We start from the raw sequence: 27,849 nt of genomic DNA, 5'->3' as shown, positions 1-27,849 counted from the left end.
CAAAGACTGCTCAGAGGCATATAAATACTACTGTAGGTTAACAACAGAGCGTTAAGAGCTCTATATCCACCAGCTGTGCAGTCATAAGCCAAGTAAGACCAGAATGTTTAAATTATTGAGAGTCGTCTCACGACTTGGTCCGGGATACTACACAAATTTCTCTAGCCCAATTTAAAGGATTGTGCCAAGACTGTGCTCTTTCCAACCCCACACCCCCAAGGATCTCACCTCTTCTAATCGTCGCTTTGAAAAATTTGTGGCCTGTAACTCACTCTCAAGGTGGAGGCACTTGGAACGTTCTTCTTTAAGTTGCAAATTGAGTTCATCCCCCTTTGCCATGAGTGCATTGTGGCTTGCTTTAAGATTTTTTTGGTTCTGTGGAGGAGACGAGAGAAGGCAGCTGAGGTTTGGTCTGGGTGAGTAACATTAGGCCGCGGTCACTATTCTTGGGTGCAGGCTATGGATTCAGAGTCAAAAGGTTTCCTCCAACAACCTTTAAAGTGTAATCTCAATCTAGTCAACAGGAGATGCTCTTGCCATGTTTTTGACACAATGTCGTTAAGTTACACAAGAGCAAGGAAGAGGGTGGAGGGTGTTCCTTCCTCCTCCAGCATGCTAACCACTCCCAGTTCAGCTGTGATGAGCAGGACCAAGACAGACATCTGTTTAGCAATTAAAGCATTTTGCTGTGGTTCTTGTGGTTTGGACACGCTGACCCAAAACGCTACAGTAGCAAGCAAAAATGAACCTGACCACAAATATGTCCATGCAGCTCTTGTCATTTTGCTGCTAACCCACCAGCTGATGTTTTGTTTGCCTTCTTAAATCCTTCCAAGGGAGCTGCATTAAGATTAATTAAAATAAATTCTGTGTCTCTTTAAAATTTGATTCTGCATTTCTGTGCGACATCTGAACTATTGAGCTGCGCTCAACATTTCAAAAACGCGCACCTCTGTTTATTTTGCTTTGGAAACTGTTGCACACACCACAATTTGCAAGGCTTTGATAAGCATTTAAGTCTTCTGAAAATAATTTCACTCTATAACTCCCTTACAAATGAATGCGGTTGCTGTGTTGTGGTGCTTCAGCTTCATCTGCTATGTCATATTACCATAATGATAAGCAGTGGACAAAAATGATAAGCAGTGGACAAAAATAAAAATCCAAATTTTCCATCCTAAGTAACAGTAGTATTGCTGGTACAGAGGTCTGCATATGCTGAGTTGTGTATGCTGAGATATGCACAAAAGCTGCATGCAAATGTGGGCTGCATCATTAATTCTGGTGGAGGGAGCAGATCTAAGCTGAAGGTATAGAAAGCATCCAAAATGCTACACTGGGATTTGCTGATCAGGATTAGAAATAGAGCAGGCCGTGGTTTATGGAGAGAAACCTCCTACCAATTCAATTCCTTGGCATTTCCAGTTTGAAGGCTGGTGAAGGATATGCTGCAAAGGGTAGGCTTTACTGAAGAAGATGGACAAATAGACCAACTGAGCACCAGGCAGCTCTTAGCACCTTAACATTGCAAAAGACCATTCAGCACTTGAAGAACCTGGGAGGTGGAGTGTGATTCTGCACTAATTACAACTGAAATTGGACTAACTTTTAATTACTTTCTTCTGAGCAAACATGTATAGGATTGCAAGGTTAGTATACATTCCCATTTATTTCTTAGTGTATTATAAAGTTAGCTAGCCTTCATTTACAGAACAATCATAATAGCGTCTAATAAGGAATAAGTTGCCCTGAGTTCAAGGGAACTTACTTCCTGCTAAGTGTATATAGGATTAAAGTCTTAAATTTCCAGATCTGTATCATACTTTTGGTGAAGAAAGAAGTACCTCTCTAAACAAGCTTATTCCGAACATAACCCCACCTGGAGTTCAATGAGGTCTACTTCCTGGTGCACGAGTTTACAGTTCTAGCTGAAGTCTTTGCCTACCTCCTGAAGCTGAAGAAATCTTTCCTCCATTGCTGCAAATTCATTGCTTTTCTCCACCAATTGTTTGTGGAGCTTGATCATTTCAACATTGTCCCGAATGCTTAACCTACAAAATGGCATGTTCAAAAAGAAAGTAATTGTGAGTTTTATGATACAATAATAGTCGAGTCACCTTGTTAATTTTGCCTTTGAAAACTTAAAAACCCTTTAAAATGGGTTCTTCACACCTTCCTAATTCCAAAACACAACTGGGGAGAGGTGTGTGTATAACAGCTAAAACAATTCCTTTCCTTAAAATTAACATTATAGGTTGTTAAATAAATACACGTTTTTACAGTATGAAGATATTTGAACATTATTCATTATTTGGATGTAATGGTTTATGCTTATCAAACTTTGGTGGAGCCTGTGGTGAAAGGAGCAGTATTATCCTTACAATAGGAAGAGAGAGAAAACACTTTCTTCCAAAACTTTGGTGTTAGAGAATTACTATTTAGTGGAGCATTATCCAGGAACGTAACCCCTTTCCAAGTATTTCCAAGGCAAGCGGCTTAGCATTTTACACAGATAATGCCCCGAGATTGGCATTCAAATTAGCTGCAGATGTATCTTTAACAATGACCATCTTGACCGAAATTCTATATGGCTGAGATTCTGTTATATATTTTCCCTGCCGAGATTCAATTGAAAATTCACTATTTAATCTTGTTAAAAGTCATCATGCAGCTAAATACAGATATACTTTCAAAAACCTATCCCAAGAACGGTGCAGGGGTGACCTCATTACTGTTGTTTTTGCATGTATATCAACCAAAAAATGTTTTAAAGGAAACCCCTGAATTGATCTTAACTGCTAATGCCAAATAGAGTGTGATAAACATCAGAACAGAATCTCACATCTTGAAATACATTGTTTCTCCTCTAATACTTATCTGTTATAGACAGACTGGAAAAAATTGTCCCAGTGCCATGCTGGAACCAGAAAATAGACTACAAAGCTTACACATCTGTAAACCAGCTGAGAACTTGGAATAGTTTTTTAAAAATATATAATTCTTTTGAAACTCAAGGTCCATTGTGTTTTGCCATTACCTAGTCAATTGTCCTTACAGAGAAGATTAAAAAGCTCGCAAACCAGGAATCCGGTTTATTGCACCCTTCATATAAATAGATGTAGCAAGTAGAGGAAACATTTTTGCCTGGTGCTAAACACTAAAAACTCTAATGCCATTTCATGTTCTTATGAATCTTGTTTCTCACATCAAACAAATAGCAGGGATGGCTTCAAAAGAGGTTTTACAGGAGTTTCTCTCCTCCCCGCCCCCATTTTTGAATAAAAGGAGTTGAGAAGAACGACATTTATGATACATGCAGATCTAAGCCAAATGTCTCCTGACAATTGACATTAACTAGTATGTACCACAGTGCCTAACTCTTTGGCAGTGTTCAGACCTAATGGGGAACCATGGTCTCCCACCAGGAGAACAAAGTACAGTGAGTCTGAGGCTCACACACTTTCTCTCCTCCTCTCCTTTTCTTTTGCATGCCAGGAGGGAAGAGATGGAAAACTTATTCTTTTGACTTTAAACTAACCACAGTTTCCCATTACACCTAAACTCAGGGAACTGTCATTTGTTAGACAATGGTTTGTGAAAAAAAGTCAGAACCATACAGGTTCATTTCAGATTCTGGTTTGCTGTCACTAACCAGAGTTTAAGCTAGGGCTCCCCACTTTTTGGCACCTGAGGAACATTTGAAAATCTAAGAAACACCACAGACTTCCATTTAAAAAAAAAGAAAAAACAGACATTGTTCAGAACTTCCTACAACTTGAAACTGACAAACGCCTAAATAAAGCACAAAAAGTAGGGCAGCTCCCAATGACCCAAAACATAGAAAAAGGAAAGCAGAGGGTGTTGGAATGGTAGTCCCAAAGGAGTGTACATGAGGGAGCTATGGTGCCCAAGAGTGCCCTGTTGGGGATCCCCAGCTTTAAATGAACCAAGGTTGCCTAAGTAGCTTCCAATTGCATTTTTAAAGGTGCAAAAGAGGTAAAGGAAATGGGGTGGGGGAAGACAACGACATAGCCCAGGGCTTTTAGTAGCCCTTTCTTGCAAGCATTTGCCACCAGTGCTAGCCATCCAAAACCAGAGAAACAAAGAGGTTTTCCTTTTGACTGGATAATATTCCCATCTTGCCTTTCCATGTTTTTGGCCTAAATCATCCTGACCCAAAGTGCTGCAGATTAAGTGACCTTAGGGAATGCAAAAATGGAACTGAGTAGAATTAAAATATATTACCGTGAGCACAAGTACCCATGGAAATGACAGAACCTAGGAATGTTGTTAAGAAAACAAGACTCCAGATGGACAATTCATGAGCCATGTTTTTCCAACATGAAAACATCTGTTGTTCCGAACAATCTGGGATGACCCGAGACATCTACATGCAACCCATATTGCCCAGATTGCTTCTTCTGCACAACATGGTCCTGGTGAGATTTCATGCTGTGATGATCCAGGGTTGATTTTTTTTGCTGTGCATGTGTGAGAGGGAGATCTTGCAGCGGTTTACTTTGAGCTGCTGTGGCAACAAACAAGCATGGAATATGGAATATGGGCTCCGAGCTTGCATTTCTAGTGCTATCAGGACTTGCTGCCAATTTGCTGTAGACGCTATACCAGTGCAGGGATTTGTAAAATCATTGTTCCAGTCTCCCCCACCATTGGCAGCATTCACTTCTCATAACCTCCCCAACCCCCACCCATATAGTAAGCATCTCTGCTCATGCACATTTGAGCCTTGGAGACATGATAGGAGTCCATTCATTTGCATGTAATTAATTGGGTTTGATTGGTACTGTTAGTTCTGTCATCAAGAAAGTGACCCTAGTATATCAACTGGCCAGTAACGGGTAAAGTAATACCTGATGTTCCCCATGCAAATGCTTGCAAGAGCAGCACAATAAAACTGAGTGCAAGTAAATCAATTACTTTACTGTCACACGATTGGGTACAACTTATGAGTTGAGAGCATTTCCATTCCATTTTACCGTTGGCCAGTTGCCTGCTGCTCTTTCAGCTGCAGGAGAGCTGCTTCAAACTCCTCTTCCTTCTTCCGTATTTCGCTTCTGAGCGTTTCCACTGCCTGCGCCAACTCCTCATTGTGCGCCCGTTGAGACTCAACCACATTCTCCCTGCAACATTCAAAGTGCTTTGAGTTTGTCAGTTAAAAAGTGGAAGCTTTACGTTTAACATAATGGGAAACTAGAATGAAACACATGTTCCGCCAGGTATATAAATGTTTATAAAAGGTTTACTTCTTGCTGGTCCCACTGAAGCCACCCAAAGTTGAGAAGGCTATATGAAACAGGCAAAGAAGCTGTGGTATGACAGGCTAGGTTTTGTTAAGGCAACAAAGCTTTCTAAATTGAAACCCAAAATTTACACCTGCATCCTTTAGGAATTCTTCCCGGGGCAACTTTTCTCTAAGGCAGTTCTTCCTAGAGGAATCTGATCTAGGGCGTTGAGTTAGTTCACAAGTGCTGGGCCTCACAAATGCAGTGAAGTAAATCCAGTTAATAGCGACTCCACACTGGTCTATCAGTAGTGTGAACAAGCCTGCCTTTATTTATTTAGTTATCAAACAAAAAACAAAAAATAAACCCTCCAAGTGCTTTAAAAAATCTAAAATAAAACATTAACATTATTGACACAAAAGAAGTAAAAACGGGTATCTAACAATATCCAAAAAGTGATTAAAACCAATAACTAGTAGCTGAAAAGAAATAAAACACACATCTGGATAGGCTTGCCAAAACAAAAATGTTTTAAACAGGTGCTGAAAATCGTACAGGGAATGGACTTGCTTGATGTCAATAGGTAGTGAGTGCCAAATTATATGTGTTGACACGCAAAAATATCAATTTCTTACAAGTGCAGAATGAGTATTATGTAGCAACTGTAATGTTGCCGGTTCCGCAGATTGAAGCAGTCAAGTGGGCTTATATGGGGTAAAGTGATCCCGCAAGTAAATTAGTCCCAAGCTTTTTAGGGTTTTACATACCAATAGCAACACACTGAATTTGGCCCAGTAGCAATGGGCAGCCAGTGCATATCTCTGAGCAGAGGTGCTATATGGTGATAGGGCCTTACTCCCTTGTCAGCAACCATGCTATAGCATTCTGCCCTAACTGCAGCTTCTGGATCAAGTACAAGCAAAGACCCACTTAGAGTGCATTACAGAAACCCAGCCTTGAAGTCACATGAACAACCGTGGTCAAGCTCTCCTAGTCCAGGAAAAGCCGCACCTGTCGCACCAGACCCAGCTGATCTTTTAGGGAAGTTTGTCCATCATTACTGATGTTTGCTTCGATAACCCACTTTGACACTTATCAGAAGAAGTGGAGAGTTCTCCAGAACACAGTTTGAAGGACAGCCTGCATATATAAATGCTCAAGTCTTGAGAGGTTAGGGGTCTTGTTCTCTTGTTCACCATTAGGGAGGATGAGATTTGGTGGCCTCAGGGACAGAGACTTTTCCATAGTGTCCTCATGCCTTTGGAATTCCTTTTCAAAGGAACACTCCCAAGTCCCAATTCTTCCTGTTTTAGACAGACCCTGAAGGCTTTTAAAAATTTGATTTCCAATTGGTCGCATGTTGCCTTAGTATGTTTTATAACTAGTGTTTTTAAAAAGCTCTTGTTAACTGTAACAAATTCCGGTTTTGATGTGGTGCTTTATCCTCCTCTGTAAGCTGCCTTGAGAGGACCTTGTCCTTCAAGTGGTGGGATGTAAGGATCCCCAATAAATAAAATAAACACTTCACTAGCTCCCAGTTATGAAAGACATGAACGCCGCTACATTGTGTCAAAATAATTACAACTGATTGCTAAAACAATCAATTGCATGTACAAAGTATTTTCGTTTCACTCCATGGCATCTCAAGATGAGTCTCCATGCTGCTTTTCAAATAACATTTATTTTAGCTTGGAAAGACTAACCATGGAAGGTCTTGGGGGGGGGGTAGGGAGGATCTCCATGGGAGCTTCTAAGAGATAATTAGGATATTAAGATCTAAGAGATATTTAATAAATTGTAATGCTTCTGAATATGCATAAATTCACTGTATGGCATAGTGTCACCCACACATTTTTCATGTAAGTTATATGCTCATTATTGAGATTTCCATCAGACACGGTTATTTTGAACTAGCCTCTTGATTTGTATTGTAATAAATTCGTGCTTGGCCTGTAGAACTGTACATATTTGAAACTAACTGTGCAACACTGGATATGAAAATGTTTATACTATCAATTCAACAAATAAATATCTGTGCAATCCTGTGTATGCCTACTCAATAGTTAGCCCAACTGAGTTCAATGAGTTAGGCTGCAAGCAGAACAGGAAGCCCCACGGAATGCAACAGGACTTAAGTAGACATGGTTAAGAGTTTTAAGTAGACATGGTTAGAGTTGCACATGGTTACTCTCACATAAGTCTGTATAGGACTGGAGGTTTAAGATGTTTACCATGTACCACTGAACAGGCAACACATCGGCAAAATATGAGAAGACCAGTGAAAGTCTTATTTCCAAAGAGGAAGACGAGAAACTGCAAAATGAGATAGGACTGAAAGTAATAGATAAAACTAAATATTTGGGAATTTGGATCACGAATAACACCAACAATTTATTCAAGGATAACTATATTAAAATATGGAAGGAAATTAAAAAAGATCTTGATATCTGGAATAAACTAAATCTATCCCTCCTTGGCAGAATCGCAACCATCAAAATGAACATCCTCCCTAAAATGTTATTTCTCTTTCAAATGATCCCAATATTGGGAACATGTACCAACATATTTAAACAATGGAAGAAAGAAATAACGAAATTCATTTGGAACTATAAGCCCCCGAGAATTAAATACAAACTGCTGATTGATATCAAAAGTAGAGGAGGCTTGGCATTGCCAGACCTAGAACTGTACCACGAAGCCGCAGGCTTTATGTGGTTAAAGGAATGGATCGTATTGGAAAACCACGAGATGCTGGATCTCGAAGGATTCGAGAATAAGTTTGGCTGGCATGCATACCTGGTAGAAGACAAAGTTAAAGCACACAAGGGGTTTAATAACCATATCATCAAAAAATCTCTATTGAAAATCTGGGATAAACACAAAAGACTATTAGAACCTAAAACACCTAGATGGGTTTCCCCAATTGAAATAATTACACTTAAAAAAAGAAATTCAAACGGAAATTGGGGTAAATACAAAGATTTGATAGAACAAAAAGATGGGAACTTAAAAATAAAAGATTACAATGAGATTAAACATTTCCTAACGGGCTGGATTCAATATCACCAAATAAACAGTAAATTTAATCAAGATAGAACACAAAAAGGGTTCTTGAATGAGCCTTCTCTGTTAGAAAAACATCTTTTACAAAAGAGAAGTAAAGTAATCTCAAGCATGTATAACATCTTACTGGAATGGGAGGTTAAGGACGAGATGGTCAAAGAAACCATGATTAAATGGGCGAAAGATTTGGGAAAAACAATAGAGCTTGAAAAATGGGAAGGTCTGTGGAATAGAGTGTGGAAATTTACGGCGGCAGAGGGGATTAGGGAGAATATGATTAAGATGTTCTACAGATGGTATATGACGCCAAGTAAAATACATAAAATGTTTAAAGCTAAGAGCAACTCTTGTTGGAGGTGTCATAAGGAAGAGGGGACCTTTTCACATATGTGGTGGCATTGCGAGAGGATTCAAAAATTTTGGACCCAGGTATTAGAAGAAATAAAAAAAATGATGAAATACAATGTAAAGAAAAAGCCAGAATTATTTTTGCTGGGAATCGTAGATGGAGAAATAAGTAAACAAGATGAAAAATTATTTCATTATGCCACTGCTGCGGCCAGAACCTTAATAGCACAATATTGGAAAAAGGAAGAAGGGCCGGATATTAAAGAATGGCAAGAAAAATTAATAAACTATATTGACCTGGCAAAGCTAACGGATAAAATTAGAGGAAGGGCTGATCAAAAATTTCAACAAGACTGGGGGAAGTTTGGAGATTATTTAAAAAAGCAATGCCCCACAGTGAAATGCTGGCTCCATTTCTAGACAATCTGTATCTTAATTAAGTAGAGGTATATAGAGAAAGGAAAATTGCACCAAATAGACTAGAAGGAATAAAGGTGTATCAGAGTAGTATTATAAATGCTAGATTGATTCCTAGGATGAAGACAAGTGGAAGCCTTGAGGGAGGAGGTTGTAGGAAAAGAAGAAAAAAGAATTATATGAACTTGCAAGAGGTTATAAAGGTGATGTATATTTTTGGATGCTTCGCGATACTGAACTTAATGTTGTATCTTATGATTTATCACAATAAGGGTATCGTTAAGGTCTTATACTTTAGTTACAATTAATTTGGTTTTGTTAAATTTTATCTTGTATCGGATTTTTGGTTGAGTGGATATATATATTTTATGGATTGCTTTTCTGTATTTATTTAATAAAGTTAAAAAAAAAAAAAAAGAAAGTCTTATTTCCTAAAATATTCTTAACAGGAGACTTTTTAAAAAATCCTTCCTGAGGCAATCACAGATTTGTTCCATGGCATTTCAAGAGGTAGTGTCTTGTTATCTCTCTTTACTGCACTCTCCCCCACACTAAAAAGATTTTGTGAGCTGCCTACAGTTGGTACCTATTAAGTTGACTAGCCTATATATGCCCCCAGTTCCTGTGACCATATGTTTTCCTATCGAAGGTGATTGACGCAGGTGCTCAAAGCTAAGATCAAACAATATGAGAGCTTATTAACTTCAAATGCTGTGAAACTGGGTGTGTGTGGCATTTTCTTTTTTAACAGTCCATTCTTTTTTTTAAAACCCACCCTATTTTTTTGTTTCATGAAAGTTTGACTATCCAAGGTACACTGCTACAAGATTCTTCTGCCCAAAGGCATTAGTATTCATGAGTCATCACAGGGGTGAATCAACTCCTTGCTCATTTATATCCAGTATCCCTTGGATAGAGAAAAGGAGCCCACCCCTGCCTTAAAGGAATGCCCAGTGTAGATGAACAGGGTGTATGCAATCCAGTTTTAATTCCCTTTAGACCAGGCATAGGCAAACTCCGGCCCTCCAGGTGTTTGGGACTACAATTCCCATCATCCCTGACCACTGGTCCTGTTAGCTAGAGATGATGGGAACTGTAGTCCCAAACATCTGGAGGGCCAAAGTTTGTCTATGCCTGCTTTAGACTGTCAGTTAACTGATGAAACCAAGCAAATAGTTGATGCCAAAAAATAAATATAGAAAAGTCATACAAGTTTCTTATCTCTGCTCTTGCTTCCTCAAGTAAGTTGTGTCCATACTTGGGGGGCAACGCTTGTGGAGATTTCAAAGCTCGGATTTCTACATCCTGCATTCTCATTCCTAAAAGAAAAAGCGAGTGGGTGGAATGAGAAAAATCAGAGAAGTATGTTTACTGAAAGCTAAGTAACTAAAAGGAGAGAAAAAAAATAAGCAGTAATCACACATACTGAGCATTATCCTACTATATTTGTAACAGCCTTGAATTTAAGCCAGGGAAAGCCAACATGGTGCTCTCCAGAAGTTGCTAGACTACCAATTCCCATCATTCCTCACTAATGACCAAGCTGGCAAGGGGTGATGGGAAACGGAGTCCAACAACTTTTGGAGGACCACAGGTTTGCTACCCCTGTTTTATGGAGAAGGCCCATAACCTAGTGACTTCATTTGGGGTTGCAATATATCTGGTCTGACCATTCTTCCATCTAGACAAAATTGTCAGTTGAATGGCAGCAGATCTACAGGGCATCACTCAAAAGTATTTTTCCAGCCCTGCCCCTCCATATCCTTTCTAGCTTGAGATGCCAAAGAATCAAAGGCAAATCTGTGACCTTCTGCATGCAGAGCTCTATTGCTGGACTATGGGCTCCCCTTATTTTTGAAGCTGAACTAATTCAGGCCATTGGTCTCTCTAGCCTAGTATTTTCCTCTCTGACCATCAGTGGCCTCAGGCATGGACCAAGGCCTCAGGCATGGACCTTTTCAAGCCCAGCTTTCCTTTATGCCAGGGACTGGACCCAAGACCTTCTACATACAGAGCAACTGCTATACTGTACTGCTAAACATAATGGGCATTTAGATGTCAACATGTATTTTAATTTGAAGGCTGTACTCAACTAAGTACTACCCAGATGAGACCCACTGAAATTGATTGACCTACATTAGTCAAGTCCATTCATTTCAGCACAACGATTGTAATATGGACTCTACCATCTAAAGATTTGACTTCATTCATATTTTTTTAAACTTGTTTTTAACCTTTCTATTGACAGTTTTAATGCATATGTTATAGCCTTTGTAAACTGCTTCAAGGTTTTATTTACAATTAAGCGGCATATATGCTGTGTTAAATAAATAAATAAATAGGCTTATTGAAAATGGTGGCATGGATCCAAAGGCCAGTGAGATTCATTCACAGCATACCCACTAGAGTTTTGGAGCTGTTTCCTCTAAAATGACAACCCTCTCCTTGCAATGTTATTTTGACAATCCTCTTTTGAAGTCGAGGGGTGTTCCACAAACATTATGGCAACATGGCATGGAGGGCAGCTGCTATTCAAAGGAGAAAAAGTAAAACAAAACCCAGTGAGTACTCTTCATGTCTTTGGCAGCAAGTAGCCTATTGGATCCCAGCCAATTTGCCTAAATTCTAAACATAACAGTATACATTCCTCATTATGGTTAGAAGTCACTGCTGTTTTAGGCCACAGTTTTAGCAGATAACAGATTTTGAAGGGCTTGCAGGAAAATGGGGTTACTACATTTGATTTCAACCAAGTTCTGGAAGCTCATGGAGATTTTAATTCGCATTAAAGCAGTTGTATTAGCCTATCCAGTGCTTGACAGTGATGTTAGAATGCTATGTTTCCTCCATTTACAAAAACTTGGCATGCATTGGGCAAAGGCTTTGTTACTGCTCCAAACAGGGAGGAAAAGGAATTAAATTAAAAAGATGAGAGACGGCAAACAGTCTGCCCAATGCACCCCAAGAGGCTAGAACTCATGTGATAAAAATAATAGGAAATTTCCTAGTACGTGGAAGCAGGGATATAACGGCAGACCTGGCTGTAACTATTAGGCACTGCTACCTATAACTGTGTGCCAAAAATAAATAAATATCAGAGCAACAACGTAATTATACAAATGAATTGCATTAAGGGTGATAGCCGAGATAATTTTAATTTGCTTTCAAGGGTCCAGCTTTTCCAAGAACCTACTTTTATTACTTTCATGGGTTGACAGGGAGGTAAATATATACAGTGGCATCCGATGCAAGTCCTATTCAGAGTAGACCCACCAAAGTTAATGGAAACAACTAACATAGGATCATTAATTTCAATGGAACTATCCTGAATAAACTTTGTTGGATAAAACCCATAAAGATTTGAGGATTTTAGGAGCAGCTGCAAATAAGTGTGCTGAAGCCAAATTCACCTTAAAATTGAGCACTTTATGCTTGGATACTATTTGACCTGTGAAATTTCAAGCCTTTATTCTCAAGGATGGAGAACCTGTGGCCCTCCAGATATTGCTGGGCACCAATTCTCATCAGCCCCAGCCAGCGTTGTCCCTCTGTAGACCGAAATATTTAAAAGACAAAAGCCAACAAACACAAACCCTTTTGATTTAGGGCTTGCTCCAATTAATCATGGCAAAGGTTTAATGTTACAAAGCAGAGATGCCAAGGACCATCTTTAAGTAGACATTCCTAATCTTTCCCACACAACAGAGTATTCCACTTTTAAGAGGATGCCTGCTATGATAAATGAGTGTGCTGTCTGGAAACAAGCCATGTCTTCTGATTCAGAAGTTTTGATTCTAGCCACAAGCTGACTTATGTAAATTCACTCAATTGGTTAATCATGCTCTTCCCAGGGGGAAACACCTGGTGCCATCACTGGCTGCTTTTAGGCACCAGACAAAAACATTCATTTTCAGCCAAGCTTTTGAATGAACTCATTTGTTCATTTATCTACTTACTACGTTTATACACTACTTTTTCCTCCATAGAGCTCAAAGTGGTATACATGGTTCTCTGCTGCCCATTTTATTCCCACAACAGTCAGCCATTAAGCTTCATGACTGAGTGGGCTATAGTCTGATACTTATCCTCTCTTAGTGGGTGGGTGAGATCTGTTAGGCTTCTTTTTACATCTATCAATGTTTTTAGCTTTTATTTTGTTCTAGCTTTATACTGATTTAAATTTGTTTTGCATTGTATCAAAAGTCACTTTCTTTGTTTTCTAAATTTATATACTGCACTTCATCTGAAGATCACAGGGCAATTTACAGTATAAAAACACAAAAATACACCACATAATAATGAACAAAAAAATACCCTCCAGTTTAAAAGGCCATAGATGGTATAATTAGCTGAAGGCCTGGGAGAAGAGGAATGTTTTTGCCTGGTGCCTAAAGATACGTAATGAAGGAGCCAGGCGAGCCTTCCTGGGGAGAGCATTCCATGAACAAGGAGGCACCACAGAATAGGCCTGTTCTTGTGTTGCCACCTTCTAGATCTCATAGTCACATGAAGAAGGGCCTCAGAAGATGGCAGTATCTGGCAGGTGACAGTCCTCCCTCTGTCTTATTCCACCTGCTTCAACTGGCTTCTGGGACAGATGTTCCTCTGCCCAAGGGCCTGATCAGCACTGTTTCTCAAATAATTTGAACGTGTCAGGGTTTAAAAGGGGACAGCTTACTCGTGTACCTTTCTTTGCGCGTTCCTGGACGCCAACACCCTCCACCGCTTTTTTGAGACCTGTGTTAATGCGCGCCTGGACATAACTGTAGGGCGTGTGCCGCGGGCCGTGAAGCTGGAGCTGCTGCTTGGTTGAAATGAGCCTGTTGCGGACAGCTTCGTTTTGCTTCTCCAGTTCCCGAACTTTCTCCTGCAGCTGCTCAATCACTTCCTCCATCTCCACGTCCTGACCCAGCCGCTTGGGGCCGCCACCGACCTGCTCAGCTTTCTTCTTGTCGTTAACAAGCCGAATTAACTTGGTGGCCATTCTGTGGGGGGAAGCGGGGGGGGGGAGTTGGAGAGAGAGAGAGAGAAATACAACTTATATAAGATGAAAAAGGTGGTGGTGGCGGCGGGGGGAATTAAGCATAAAAAACATTCTGTTGAAAGGAACATAATCACTGTGAAGACTTCAGTGCAGAACCTGAATAATAAATTTCAGGTTTTGATATAACTATTACTGCCTGTGAAGAACTCTTTGAAGATAATTGAAACCACTGGATAGCAATCTGCTTTATAGCACTGACAAATAACAGTTTCCTAAGGCTTATCATTTAAAGTTTAGTAAAAGGGAGGGACGCATATTTACTCCATATGCTGCTCAAATTTGGAACGCATGACCTTCCTGAGGAACTCTGCATGCTGTTAAGTATAGTTACAGATTGGGGATGTGGTGGGGCCACGTATAAAAGCTTCAGTCCCATATGATATTAAGCTATCCAACGCATGCTTACAATATGTAACACATTCCATTGATGTAGTGCTTCCAGTTTGAGTGCAAAAGTGGAGGAACCCCCCCTCCCCGAATTTCAGTTTTAAAAACAAGTAGGTGGGCAGGCTCAAAGGCAGGCCTTTAATAGCTCATGTCGCCTTGCTACATCTTACGCTTAGCAAATAATACCAGCGTGCTTAAGAGAGGTTTAACAGTTAGCCGTGGGATATAATTGGATGCAGGAGGTATGGTTTTCATCTAGCTTTAAAAGGATACAAATTTTGCTTTTGGCATCTCAAGAGTTGTACCTTTGATTTCTCTTAGTTTTGATAAACATGGGGAAGCCAGAACAAAAGACAGAGAGGGCACATGGGGGTGATGTAACATACAAGAGCAGAAAACACTTCCAGCAACGAATAGGGTTGGAGAGGGTTGGGGTGGGGTGGGGTGGGGGTGGTGTGGTGTAGGGGGGGGGGTCGGGGAAGGACTTGGCATACAAAGAAAGAAAAGGTGGCTTTGATGGAAGAGAGAAGTTCAAGACTTTACAAAATTGGTCGCACATCTTCAAGAGCCGTATCTACTTTATAGGGAGGCTTTTAATTTTTTTAAGAGATCCAGACGGGAGACTGAAAATAGAGACGCACTTCATTTGTTTGAAATGCTTTCCTTTATTTCAGTACAGTATACTGACAATCATCTTATTTGAAAGAACAAACGTATACATGCGGAGCAAGTTAATAGCTTTGAGATGTCACAGAATAACTTACTCGCCTGTAAGCTATTATCTAAAGCAGCCTTGTAAAATAGCCCCCATTCCAAGTGAACAGCAAGGTGGTCAACCTCCTGTGCACCCAGCACAGAACTGTAGTGGACTGGCAGTGGAAAGATAAAACCACAGCTGCCTACTCACTCAATTTCTATGTTGTATATTCAGTATGGGGCTTCGTCTCCTGCACGCCCATCCCAGCATTGTGCCACATCTCCACCCCAAGCTCACCATATCTCCACACTAGACACCCTGCAGATTTGCCAGCAGTTTGTTTAGCATAGAAATACAACAGGTTCGTGGCGGAGGAAAGTAGTGCTCCTTCTCTCTGCAGCCAGCCCTCTTGGTTCTTATGCTGTATGCTTAGGAGTGATCTTGAGCTACTGTACTGCAGGAGGTTGATAGAAGAGAGACTGAGTGACCCTTCCCTCCTGTGGAAGCCCACTAATTTCATGGGAGGAAATTCCTAGTAGGCTACGGCAACCAGGAGAGTAGTTAAAACCCAAGGCTGTTCTCAAATGTGTAGTAGAAACAAGGAAAAATCTGTTTACAATGAGAATGAGCATCAAGGCCAATTGTAACAGTGGAGAAAACAGGTTAAAGACCGGTTAAGTTGCAGAGAGGGTGCTGCATCCCACATAAATGGTTGAGTTCCATTGTGTGTGTGTGTGTGTAATTATATGAACCACTTACAAAATTTTCTTAGTATTAAGGAGTGTATAAATGAATAATAATAATAATAGCTGAAAGTACGTAAACAGCTTACCTAACCCAAACTTATCTTTTACCATTCCACTTTGCTTTAGAAGAAGAGAAGGAAGTCTGACCTTTTAATTTTATCTTCTTGTTTATGTGCATGTTGCTTAAGTAAGAGGTTTTCCTCATGCAAGCGAAAGTATCGGTCTTCCAGCTCCTCTCGACTCATTCGCGAAATCCCATGCCGAGCCTTGACATTTAGGACCACTGATGGCTCTGCAACAGAGAGGATGTCCAAGGGACCATATATACCCATATATATATGCATTACACATACCAGAAACTTGCTGAATACGGGCCCTACCACCATTTTCTCAGTTGCTGTTGGAACATAAATTGCTTCATGTTTTCTGTGGAGCCCTGGGTGATCAGAAGATGACTAGAGTGTAACTAGCAAAAGACAGTCATTAAAATATTTGGGGCATGAGGTCACCAGTATAGTGACAACACACAGCTCTATTCCTCTGTTTGAGGAGTCAAGAATGAGTGTGCATGACCTGAATGAAGTAGTGAACTAAATGAGGGTCAATAAACTTGCTGAATTCTTTTAAATTGGAGGCCCTGTGGGCAAGGGATGTAGGCAATTTCCCTGTTCCGGATGTGGCTGGGCTCTCCCTGAAGGAACAAGTTATGTAGTATGGTGATGCTCCTCCTTCATCTATCGCTGGCACTAGGGGCCCAGGTCACCTCAGCGGCAAGGGGCACTTATGACTATCTTTGGCTGGTATGCCAGCTACAACTGTTCCTGGACAGGGATAACTTGGCCACAATGAACCATGCATGCATTGGTAACCGCAGAGACTAGACTATTGTAATGCACTCTATGTGGGGATGCATTTAAGGCTGGTCCTGAAATTGGAGCAAGACCTGTTCACTGTGCCACAGCCTTCTGAAGTCCACCACATGGCTATGCATCAACAGGCATATTCTGTGATAGCACCTATTCTACAGAACAGTCTCTATTACCAGTTTTGATTGTTGAGAATGCCCTTAATAACAAATGAATACAAAATGGTATAAAATGATTTCTCTTTATAGTATATGTGCACTAGACTGTCGCCATAATGTTTAGCGGGGTTCTAAAGGTAGGGAATGAAGGACACCAGCCAAAATTAGTGAGAGAGTCTGCCAGTTCCGTGGTCCACTTTACCTGCCTTGCTGACTGCTCTTTACCCAGTGGGGGAGGAAAAGGCGCTCTGCACATGTTCAGGGGAACCTCTTTTGAATGCAGGGAACCATTCCCAATTCAGTCACCAGTGTAGAGGAAATCCAGGGAGACCTGGTGGGGGTGAGGGTTGGCAAGTAGAACCCCAGGGAGTGGCAAGAGCCCAGATAGTTGTTACTACTACTGCTGCTGCTGCTGTGAATACATGTGTTCCAGACTCTATTTATTGCCAGGCTTCCACAACCTGAAGATGTTTTGTATTACAACTAGCAGCCCCAGGCATGGAAGCCTAGGTATGCTCTCCAGGAGTGCTCAGTTCAGACCCTCTTTTCAGTTTCCTTGACCCCCTGGATAAATTTATCCTTTCAAAGGAGCCAGCTGATTAAAACATGTAAGAAATTGGACAAACCTTGCAGCCCTATGAGATTTAGACCTATGTCTCTCACAGGTAGATCCTCTGATGTTTCGTCAGCTGCAGCAGACATGACTGAGCTGTGGATGACAAAACCCAAAGAAAGATTCTCTCTGTAACATAAAATTGCACAAGCACCGCACACTGTAAATTACATGAGATTAAATGAGAGTGAAAAGTAATGACAGATTCTGGCAGAACTCTTTTCCTTCATCTTCACCACACAGAAACCACAACACCAGGGGCATAATAAAGTTCTATTTTAAAAGTTGTTTTGCATATAATCATATTCATTCATATAGTTTATTTTTTAAATGTAGATTTTGCAGCTCTTAATTCCAGATATGCATGCCCATGTAGAGTGTACTTGATTTTATAAAGAAATGTCAACAGGTCTACATGAATCAAAGGGCTTGTAGTTTCAGCACACAAAACAAGCCAATATTGTGTTTCAATAAACTTGGACTTAATCTGCTGGTTATAAAAGCATGAGAGTGCTATGGTGTCCATGTCCTGCAGATAGACTTTTCATGGGCATTTGGCTAGCAACTGTGAGAAAAGAATGCTGGAGGAGGCAGGTATGATCCAGCAGGGCTTTTCTTATGTTTAGACATACAGTACTGGAAAATTGCACAATGCAGAATAGGTTCCAGAAAGCCACAATTTTAATAGATCAAGGGTGAGATTCTAGAGTCATCTATGTGAAAGTCTGCCCCACTGATTGGAGGACTAGCTTCTGAGAAAACACTTATTGGATTACATGGCAACCTTCATACCATTAATTGTGGCTGCAAACCTACTTGGGTTTAAGTCCCACTGAAATAAATTAGATTTACTTCTGAGCAAACATGCACAGATTTCACATGGCACAAATTTTGTCAGTCAGGTGACCCTAATTTTATATAACATAGGGATAGAACTATATCAGTACTCTCTGCTGGATACCTCTGGTGTCAGAGACAAGGCTCCCCTTGCTCTGTCCCTGCTCCTGCCCACCTAGCAGTTCAAAAGCACATCAAAGTGCAAGTAGATAAATAGGGACTGCTCTGGCGGGAAGGTAAACGGCCTTTTATGTAGAAGGTCCTAAATTCAATCCCTTGAATCTCCAGATATTTATTTTATTTACTATTTATTTATTGCATTTATATCCCAACTTTCTCTCCGAAGACTTCAAGGTAGCGTACATGGTTCCCCACTTCCTCATTTACCGTAATCCCCATGACAACCCTGTGAGGGAAGTTAGGCTGAGTTATTGTGACTGGCCCAAGGTCACCTGGTGAGCTTCATGGCTGAGCATGGATTTGATCCCTGGTCTCCCAGGACCTAGTCTGACACTCTTACCACTACACCACATTGATAGAAAGAGAAGCCCTCTGGAACTGCTGAAGCCCTCTGGAACTGCTGCCAGTCAGTGTAGATACAGTAATATTGAGTTAGATGGACCAATGGGTCTATATTCCTATGAAAGTTCTGAACACTCACTTGTGCCTGTTTTTTTGAAAAAAAGGTTTTGTTCTTCTGATTGTTTTTGCTCTAATTATGAACTATATGGTGGTAGTGGTCTGGATGTTTATTTATTTATTTTTACTGATACCTGTTCACTAGAGAAACCTCCCCCCCCTCTATTTCACTTTAAGACACATGCCCGAGTTTGTTCATTTCCTCCTCCCTCCTCACATTTTTTCCTTTTGTATCATTTATTTCATTTTGTTGAACAAAAGTTATATACTGCTTAGCTGCAAGAAACCCCCAAACACTTTACAGAGCTAGACAATAAAACTTTTTAAACCGTCTTCTTTTAAATGATTATATGCAAGTCATTTTGGGTGTTGTTTTTTTTTGCTGAAGAGTAGGGTAAAAGAAGCTAAATAAATAAAAGTTAGCTTTCAGTTCTTTTACTCTCATTCCTTACAGTGTTGCATTTTAATCGTATGCTACCTTGGGAGGATTCCCCTTCTTTAAAAGCATCGTAAAATACCTTAAATAATAACAATGAGCAACAAATACATCCTTCCCTTTTACTGATAGCATTTTATTTTCTTAACTGACAGTATACAACATTAGAATGGCTTGACGGTAGGGATGTGGAAGGTAACAAACAATCCAAAAACTTTTCGAATGAGTTAAATAAGAAGTCATTTACGCACACTAATTTATTTCGATTTTAAAACCACCCTTCACCAGTAAGATGTGCAGTCTGTACAGTATCTAATTAAAATATCAAAAGCAAAAACATCATTAAAATGCAAGCCAATTCCCCTTTAAAAAAAATAAAAAGAGGTACCAGTTATCAAATCACCCTATGCAAAAACAAGCACCATATCAAATCCCAGCCTAAATATGCATACATTTACATACATTGCAGTTTAAATTTGCATAAAAATCTCCCCTTGCCGCCACCTCAGAGCCAAACCCCCTAAAAAACCACCCATTTCCTAGACATACCTCCCCTCCCCTCCCCCGGAGGCCCCAATCCAGCAACTCACAGCTGCCCAGTCCTCCTCCTCCTCCTCCGGTCCGCCTCCGCCCTCTCCGCATCCTACGTTAGCAACCGCCTCCGTTGCTATCCCTCCAGAGTCACTTCCGTTCTCGTTCAAGGGAAGGCGGGGAAAGAAAGAAAAGGAGCGGGCTTCCGCGCGGACGGCTTTTCCCGCCGCACCCCCCTCCCCGCAGAGCCTGCCGGGAGTCGTAGTTCTAAGGAGGAGAATTCCCTTGCGAACGTGAAGGGGATGGGAACTACTCAAGGTGTGCGCTTCCTAGATATTCTCCCCCCCCCCGCCCAGCTCACCGCTAGCGGAAGTTTCAGCGTGCATTGTGGGAGTTGTGGTTCCTCCTGCCAAGCCAAGCTGGCTATGCTTTTTCTTTTTTCTTTTTTGTCCGGAAGGAAGGAGGCTTTTCTTCGCAAGGGCGGGCCTTTTGCATGCGAAGCAAAGTGCGCAGCCCTGGGAGGAGAGCGGCATGAAGAGGAGAGGAGCAGGGGAAAGAGAGAAGGATGTCAAGGTAATTCACAGCTAGCTCTCTGTGCAGGTGGAAATACTTAACATTGGAAAATTGCATCCCCTCTTTTCTCACAGCCAAGAGCTGTTTATCTTGCTCATTGCATTTGTATTTGTACGTACATTTATTTCCCACACCCCACCCCCTTTATCCTCACAACAACCCGGTAGGTTAGGCTCAAAGTGGCCCGAGGTTAACTGTTGAGTGGCGACTTGAACCCCGGTCTCCTAGATGCTAGTCTGACAGCCTGACCACCACACCACGCCGGTTCTGAGTTGCTCCCCACTGTAATGTACATCGCACAATGGCACAAGCTTCTTCTGTTTGCATAGTTCATTTGGAAAGAAGGCCCACGGATTTTAATATATGCTTATTTTTAAGTAAGCCCCACTTGTTTTCAGGTAAGCGTGCAATGGACCACTTACCGTACTCCTCGATCAACATGTATATACTGATTTCATTGGGGCTTAACTTTGGGTTCAGGATTGCAGCTTTGTAGCCTGATCTTTATAATAAATAAATAAATAAATAAATAAATTTTAAAATTATTTTTCCAATATTTACCCAATATTACCCCAATTATACAAATACCAATTAATAGCAAATTAATTCAAGATTTATACAATTTATTTAGAGTGGTTTCCAACACTCTGTGATCAGTGCATTCATCCAGTTCTTATATTACTGCGATTTGTATTCTTATTAACTTCAAATTACATTTTGATTGATGTATTAATCTTTTAAATAACAACTGCATTAGTGATTTCTATTCATGTTATATTATTTCACTTTTCATAGGATTTCAAATGGGGAGCTCTAATTATTATTTTTCACAGCATGTGTCAGTCTAAATATGTTCAGTTATGGATTCCTTGGCCTTTATCTGATGTCCCATCCTTGAAATTCTTCCATTGTTGCTGCTGTGTATTCCCAGCTGGGGTGGAGCTGCATTCCCAGATATTCTTGAAAGATGTAGCCTGGTCTTACGTATATTTACTTGGAAATAAACCTCAAAACTATTGGTATGATTATTTATTATACTTTTGTTCTATCCTTTGTTCCAAAGGAAACCAGGGGAGTATGTAACAAAGTACAGTTGCAATAATTAAAACAAATTAAGCATAATATCATAATAAAATATTACTAAAACAAATAAATACAGTTGGTTTAGATAAACATGTGTAGTCTTGCAACCTTGTTACAACAAATCCTTTGTATTTGTTTGGCTCTTATATTTATATTCTGCTCTTTGTCCATGGTACCTAGGATGTTATTCATGATTCTTGCTCCTGACCCCCTGTGCTTTTATCTTTGCAGTAACTTTTTGAGGTAGGCTAGGGAGTGAGATTGTTACTGGCCCAGGATCACTGGGTGAGCTTTATGGCCAAATGGGGATTTGAACTTGAGTTTGCCAACTCCTAGTCAGACACTCAGACCATGATTTTACTCTGCTGTTTACTTAGAAATGTCCCACTCATTTAATTGGAATTCATTCCCTATAATAATTCACTTGATTGCAGCCTTACAGGCTCAAAGAGTGATTTCACTATGGTAGCACAGAGTACCTTCCATAAGCTTTGACTGATGTCCCAGCTGCAATGCTATCTGGACAGGGGTATCCTAACTTCTGTTGCCTATGCTCTGCTAAAATCAAGGTTAGATTACTACAAAACATTGTATGTGGTGCTGCCTCTGAAGACTGTTTGGAAACTTCAGCTGGTGCAGAATTCAGCGGCCAGGTTGCTTACCGGGGCAGACGGTTTCAGTCTGTGGTGTAATACCTTTGATGGCCTTTGCACACACATGTAGTGTATCTAACAACCTTCAGCCAGCAACCAAAGACTTTTTTGGTTTAGACATGCTGGATAGCTTAGTCGGTACAGCATGAGACTCTTAGTCTCATCGTTATAGGTTCAAGCCCCACATTGAGCAAAAAGATTCCTGCATTGCAGGGGGTTGGACTAGATGACCCTTGTGGTCATTTCCAACTCTACGACAGTATGATTCTATGTCCCAGAATAGTTTGATGACACAGCACACACTTTGCATGCAGAAAGTTCCAAACCCCATCTAAGCATCTCCAGTTAAAAAAACAAACCAAATGAGGAAAAACCTCTGCCCGAGACCCAGAAATAGGCCCGCCTTCTCCTCCAGATGCTGTTGGACTCCAACTCCCATCAGCCCCAGTCATGGTTGATGGGAGTTGTAGTCCAACATCTGGAGGGCACCATGTTGGGGAAGGCTGGAGTAGACAGTCCTCAACTAGGAGAGCAAACAGCTTCACATCACCTTATGTAACCTCCCCAGTCTTCCTCGGGACTCCCTTTCTTCCCTATCTTTCTGAGCATAAATTTCTCCCACATGACGAGTTTTCGTCCAGGGAAGTATTTTACAGAGATGCTCTTGTCAATGAAAATTTTCCTGTGGGAAGGGCCCTGATGGGACATTATTGGCCTCCAAATGCTATTAATGTGACAGCTTATTGAGAAATGGTGTGTGTTTGATGTAATGCATTACCTATATGTTGGAAGCAGTGCACAGATTCGGGGAGGGATGCGTGTGAAACATAAGATGGAGAGCGTGGCAAATGTTCTCTGCTTTAAAATTCATCACACCGACGCCGGTTCAAATTGCCCCAGCTGTTAACGCAGGGACCATTACAGTAATGGCCTCTGCAAATGAAGGAGAACCAACACACACACACTTTATTACCAGCGGGGTAATTTTCTCTTCATCTGTAATAGCAGCAGAGCCATGTATTGATCAGCCCATCAAGATACTAATCCTCTGTAAAATTACTTGTTATAACTGAAAATGTGTTAATCCAAATCAGCCTGTGTCCTGACTTTCTACTTGCTATTGAATACAGGCCATTAGATCGTTTATTTTTCATGATTTAAAGCCTTTAAACATTGATAACAGTTGGATCTTCTTTTGCGAGAATGGACACTTAATCTTCACTTATAGCCCAAGGATGTCTTCTGGTTTTAAACAGAACATCACCCACTTAATTAAAGAGCAGTGTCTGTCTTGGCAGTCCTGAATTATGCTGGTGCTTTAGGTTGCTTCAGATTTATGAAGAGGCTAAATATAAAACTGGATGTAAACCTGTGTGTTTATGTGTTTGTGTGCTGTAAATAAGGACAGGATGCATCTTGCCCAGGTTTAAACACCTGTGGATACAAGGGTTATCTGGAAGCTCTGAGGATGTAAGGTACTTAAAATAAATGTATATATTATGTGTTTCCCACCCATTTTATTGAATTGTGTCTTGCAAGGATAGTGTTTCTTAGACTAATGCATGAAAATCTACCTTAGAGTTAGTATTGCAGTGCAGTATAAGAGCATGAGCCCTGCTGCATAATCTAGTGTAGCATATCCTACATTAGCCAGCCTGATGCCTCTGGGAAGTCTGCAAGCAGGACAGGATTGCAAAAGCCTTCTCCTGCTATTGCTTTTCCCACTGGAAAAGTCACTGAAATAACACATGAACACAGAGTTCAGAGAAAAAAGCCCTGGTAACACCTTATTGAGCAAACTGAACAAAAACATAGTGTAAACTGAGGAAAAAGGAACAGAGATGTTTTGTCTTTCTTAGTTCAGTCCCTGTGCAGGACAGAGAGACATACAACTACAGTACATTAACACAGGAAAGCTGCCTTGGAACTACACAGCCAATCAGAGTATGAGTTACCCCCCAGCAAGAATTATGCCACTCTGGTTGCTAGGCAACAACTTTACCCACCCCCCTCTTGGACTTGCTGACCACAGAATTAACCCTTAAGGCACACATGGAATGATCTCTGTTGCTGCCCTTCCAACAGCCCCCTCAAATTGAATTCAGTGTGGCATGTTTCCTCCACATCTGGAGGAAGCCTATAGCTATTACTTCTCGTGTCATCCATATTGTTGGACACCCTCCATGAATTGGCTTAATGCCTATTAAAGGCCTCTAAGAAAGTGGCATAATCATGTCTCATGGCAGAGAACTGAATATATTAAGTTTGTATTGTTAAACCTGTTTAATTTTATTTTCCATCCCTTGAAGCAGGGAGGCAGGCTGAATCTTCCTGGGATCACATTGGATGGCCCCAAATTCTAGTACTATGAGAGAGGGAGGCAAAACTTCTCCGTATCCACTTTCGCACACCATGTGTAATGTTATGCACCTCTATCATGTTTTCCCCTTACTCACCTTTTCCTTAACTAAAATCCCCCCACAGAAAAGCCATGGGTGTTCTACCAAAAAGGGTCTTCCTCTTTCCCTCTTTGGTTCACGTCAGGGCACTCACAGCAAAGTCTCTGACGAGGATCTTAATTATATATTATAATTAATTATACTCGCGTTGCGGCTGCTTCTGACCACATTCACACCTTACATGTAAAGCGCTGTGATACCACTATATAAACAGTCATTGTCCCCCTCCCACAAGAATTCTGGGAGCGGTAGCTGAGTGCTGAGAGATTTTAGGAGACCCCCTATTTTTCAGAACTAGTTCCCAGAATGTTTTAACCATCAGTCCCTCTTCCCAGGTAACTCTGGGAACTGTTGCACGCTTCCTAACAGCTCTCAGCACCCATTACAAACTACAGCTCCCAGAATTCTTTGTGGGAAGCCATGACTGTTTAAAGTGGTATCATAGTGGATCATGCAAATGCGGCCTCTGTGTTCCTATTTCCTTTAATAAAAAAAAATCCAGAAGTTTTGAAGTAAGGGAAAATGTGCATTGTTTGTGGTTTGGCAGCTTTTCCTCCATTGTGCTACCATTACACGTGCCTCTCTACTTCCTCAAAGAATCAATTCTCTTTGAATTTTGCTCAGTTTCATTGTCTCTTTTTATCAGCTCCTCATCCCACCACTTTTATTTAAGGTGATAAAGTTACTTTACTGCAACTGTGATTGTCACCTCTGCCCTCAGCTAATCAAATAGTTTAGCTGGAGGGAAGCATTTATCTCCCACTTCCATTATTATTATTTTCGTAGCTGTAAAGAGAATATATATATATATATATATATATATATATATATATATATATATATATATATATATAATGTCAGGAGAAGGCTGTAACGGTGAAACGAGGTATTGATCTGCTGTATTTGGCAATTTCTTTCTACCTCACCATCGATATCATGTCAGCCTCTGACTGTACTGTGGTTGACCTCACAAATAGCTCTTTATGTTCCCATTGGATTCAAATGATATACTATGCTGAAAACTAAATCAATGAATGATTATAAAGTTTTGAGTATTATTTCATGACCCTGAGGCAACCGGTGCTTCATGAGCTGAATGCTTGAAATGATACCTCGTGTGGTAAAGTAGTTACTGCTGTTTGTGGGGGACGCTGACCCGGTTCTCATGAAGGTGGTTTAGTGCGCATGTGAGCATCACCTCACTTGCTAGTCTTCAACCTTTTCGGACTTGGGATATACCTTTAACCCAAAGTGCTTTGGGGGATCCATTTCTTAAGTTTCCACCATATATGTGTATGGTAGTTGTGCTGCTTTTGTGACCCACCTTTGATCAGGCTGTATTGGGTCCCTAACCACCCATTGACCGATGCCTTAAAATGTTCCTTTCTATAATCCCTGCACATAGAAAAACACCACGCAGGTGGTTAGGATAGGGAAGTGTCATTCCTAACTCTGATCTTGTGCCAGTTGCTGAGTTCTTGGAGAACAAACCGCTAGACCCTCTGTAGTTCAAGGATCTTGCAGTATAGGGTCTCCTGGAACCAAGGCTGAAGATCCCATTGAGGGACTCCCCTGGGGGGAGACCTGCTGAAGAACCCTTGGAGCTGTCAGAAGAGGAGGTGGAGCCACCCCTCAGATCTTGGGGAATGCTGGTGCCAAGGGTCTAGATTAAAGGGTCAAAACAAAATCGAAAATTCTTTCTAGTAGCACCTTAGAGACCAACTGAGTTTGTTCCTGGTATGAGCTTTCGTGTGCATGCACACTTCTTCAGATACACTGAAACAGAAGTCACCAGATCCTTAAATATAGTGGGGGAGTGGGGAGGGGTATTACTCAGAAGGGTGGTGGGAATGGGTGATAGGCTGATAAGTGTGGAAAACCTGTGGAAAATAGACTGGAAAGAGAAGTGGCTGAATTGCAACTAATCACCAAACTTAAAACCATGGAGAAACCTGGTTTGAACAAAGACATTGGATTCTTATCTCATTATACATAACAAAGCTATCTTTAGCCATCTCACCCCTTGCCTTTCCCTGCAAGACTAATTGCAGCCATTTAGAGTCGTCAACAGGTTTTCCACACTTATCAGCCTATCACCCATTCCCACCACCCTTCTGAGTAATACCCCTCCCCACTCCCCCACTATATTTAAGGATCTGGTGACTTCTGTTTCAGTGTATCTGAAGAAGTGTGCATGCACACGAAAGCTCATACCAGGAACAAACTCAGTTGGTCTCTAAGGTGCTACTAGAAAGAATTTTCGATTTTGTTTTGACTATGGCAGACCAACACGGCTACCCACCTGTAACTAGATTAAAGGGTGACTGTGTAGCTTCTGTCTATGGACCTAGAGTTGTCAGTTTGACATTAGTATATTGGAATTGTGCGTACTTGGGGGATTGAGATTGCTATTAGCATATAGGAAAGGCGGATACTTAGGGAATGAGTTCACAATTAGCATGGGTCCTTGGAGAATCAGTTTGGTATATAGGAAGGATGGGTATTTGGGGATTGGGGTTGCTGTCAGCACATAGGGTAGTATGTAGTATCAGAAATTGAAGAACAGCATTGATGCAGGAGAAGTATTCATGTATTTATAAGTATCCCTGCCAAGTATCCTTGCCTTCCTACTATCTTCTGTCCTTCATCACACATAATCAAGGTTGATGGGCTATTTATTTGAAATCTCATAAAGGTCTAGCGTTTTGTTTGTTACCTAGAATTTAGTGCTGGGCATACGTTGGACTGATATGAAGGATGGAAGGCAGTGATGTTTATATAATAAACAAGATACTTTTCTCCCCTCCCGCAAGTATTTTATATGTTAATGCAGGCAAAGGTAGATGAGTTCACATCACTTAAATGTGAACCACAAGCATGCAGATCCTTGCTTGCAAATGGTTTTAAAATAAGGTTATGCAAAGCAGTGGTGTTTTATGTTTGATCATCTGCTAGGAATCATCATTCTTTCCAAGCTCTGCTTTGGAGGGAGAAAGTAGTTAAATTAAGCTTGTTGATGCAATCTCTAATTGAAATTATTAGGATTTTTTTTTTAA

The 27,849-nt window shown here is 40.8% G+C and overlaps 2 protein-coding genes across 8 annotated transcripts in view; one reads left to right on the top strand and one right to left on the bottom strand.

Annotated features, from left to right (window-relative positions):
- Positions 1 to 20,206, bottom strand: part of RPGRIP1L (RPGRIP1 like) — a 72,831-nt gene extending 52,625 nt beyond the window's left edge. For 2 of the 3 annotated variants that reach the window (XM_033156866.1, XM_033156868.1), the window contains exons 1-8: positions 20,085 to 20,206; positions 17,596 to 17,678; positions 16,093 to 16,237; positions 13,758 to 14,056; positions 10,282 to 10,390; positions 4,998 to 5,141; positions 1,946 to 2,051; positions 229 to 375 (exon numbers count right to left, since the gene is read on the bottom strand). In XM_033156866.1, the coding sequence (XP_033012757.1) occupies positions 229 to 375; positions 1,946 to 2,051; positions 4,998 to 5,141; positions 10,282 to 10,390; positions 13,758 to 14,056; positions 16,093 to 16,237; positions 17,596 to 17,671 (1,026 nt within the window). In that variant the 5' untranslated portion in view covers positions 17,672 to 17,678; positions 20,085 to 20,206. The remainder of the gene's footprint in view (positions 1 to 228; positions 376 to 1,945; positions 2,052 to 4,997; positions 5,142 to 10,281; positions 10,391 to 13,757; positions 14,057 to 16,092; positions 16,238 to 17,595; positions 17,679 to 20,084) is intronic. The other variant, XM_033156865.1, reaches the window with a different exon arrangement.
- A 267-nt stretch (positions 20,207 to 20,473) lies between these two features.
- Positions 20,474 to 27,849, top strand: part of FTO (FTO alpha-ketoglutarate dependent dioxygenase) — a 242,490-nt gene continuing 235,114 nt past the window's right edge. For all 5 annotated transcript variants that reach the window (XM_033156872.1, XM_033156870.1, XM_033156873.1 and 2 more), the window contains exon 1: positions 20,474 to 20,598. In XM_033156872.1, the coding sequence (XP_033012763.1) occupies positions 20,557 to 20,598 (42 nt within the window). In that variant the 5' untranslated portion in view covers positions 20,474 to 20,556. The remainder of the gene's footprint in view (positions 20,599 to 27,849) is intronic.

This window comes from Lacerta agilis, chromosome 8, assembly GCF_009819535.1.
Source record: "Lacerta agilis isolate rLacAgi1 chromosome 8, rLacAgi1.pri, whole genome shotgun sequence".
Taxonomy (NCBI): domain Eukaryota; kingdom Metazoa; phylum Chordata; class Lepidosauria; order Squamata; family Lacertidae; genus Lacerta; species Lacerta agilis.
Note: the sequence above shows the minus strand (reverse complement) of the source record. Positions and strands in the feature narration are given on the sequence as shown.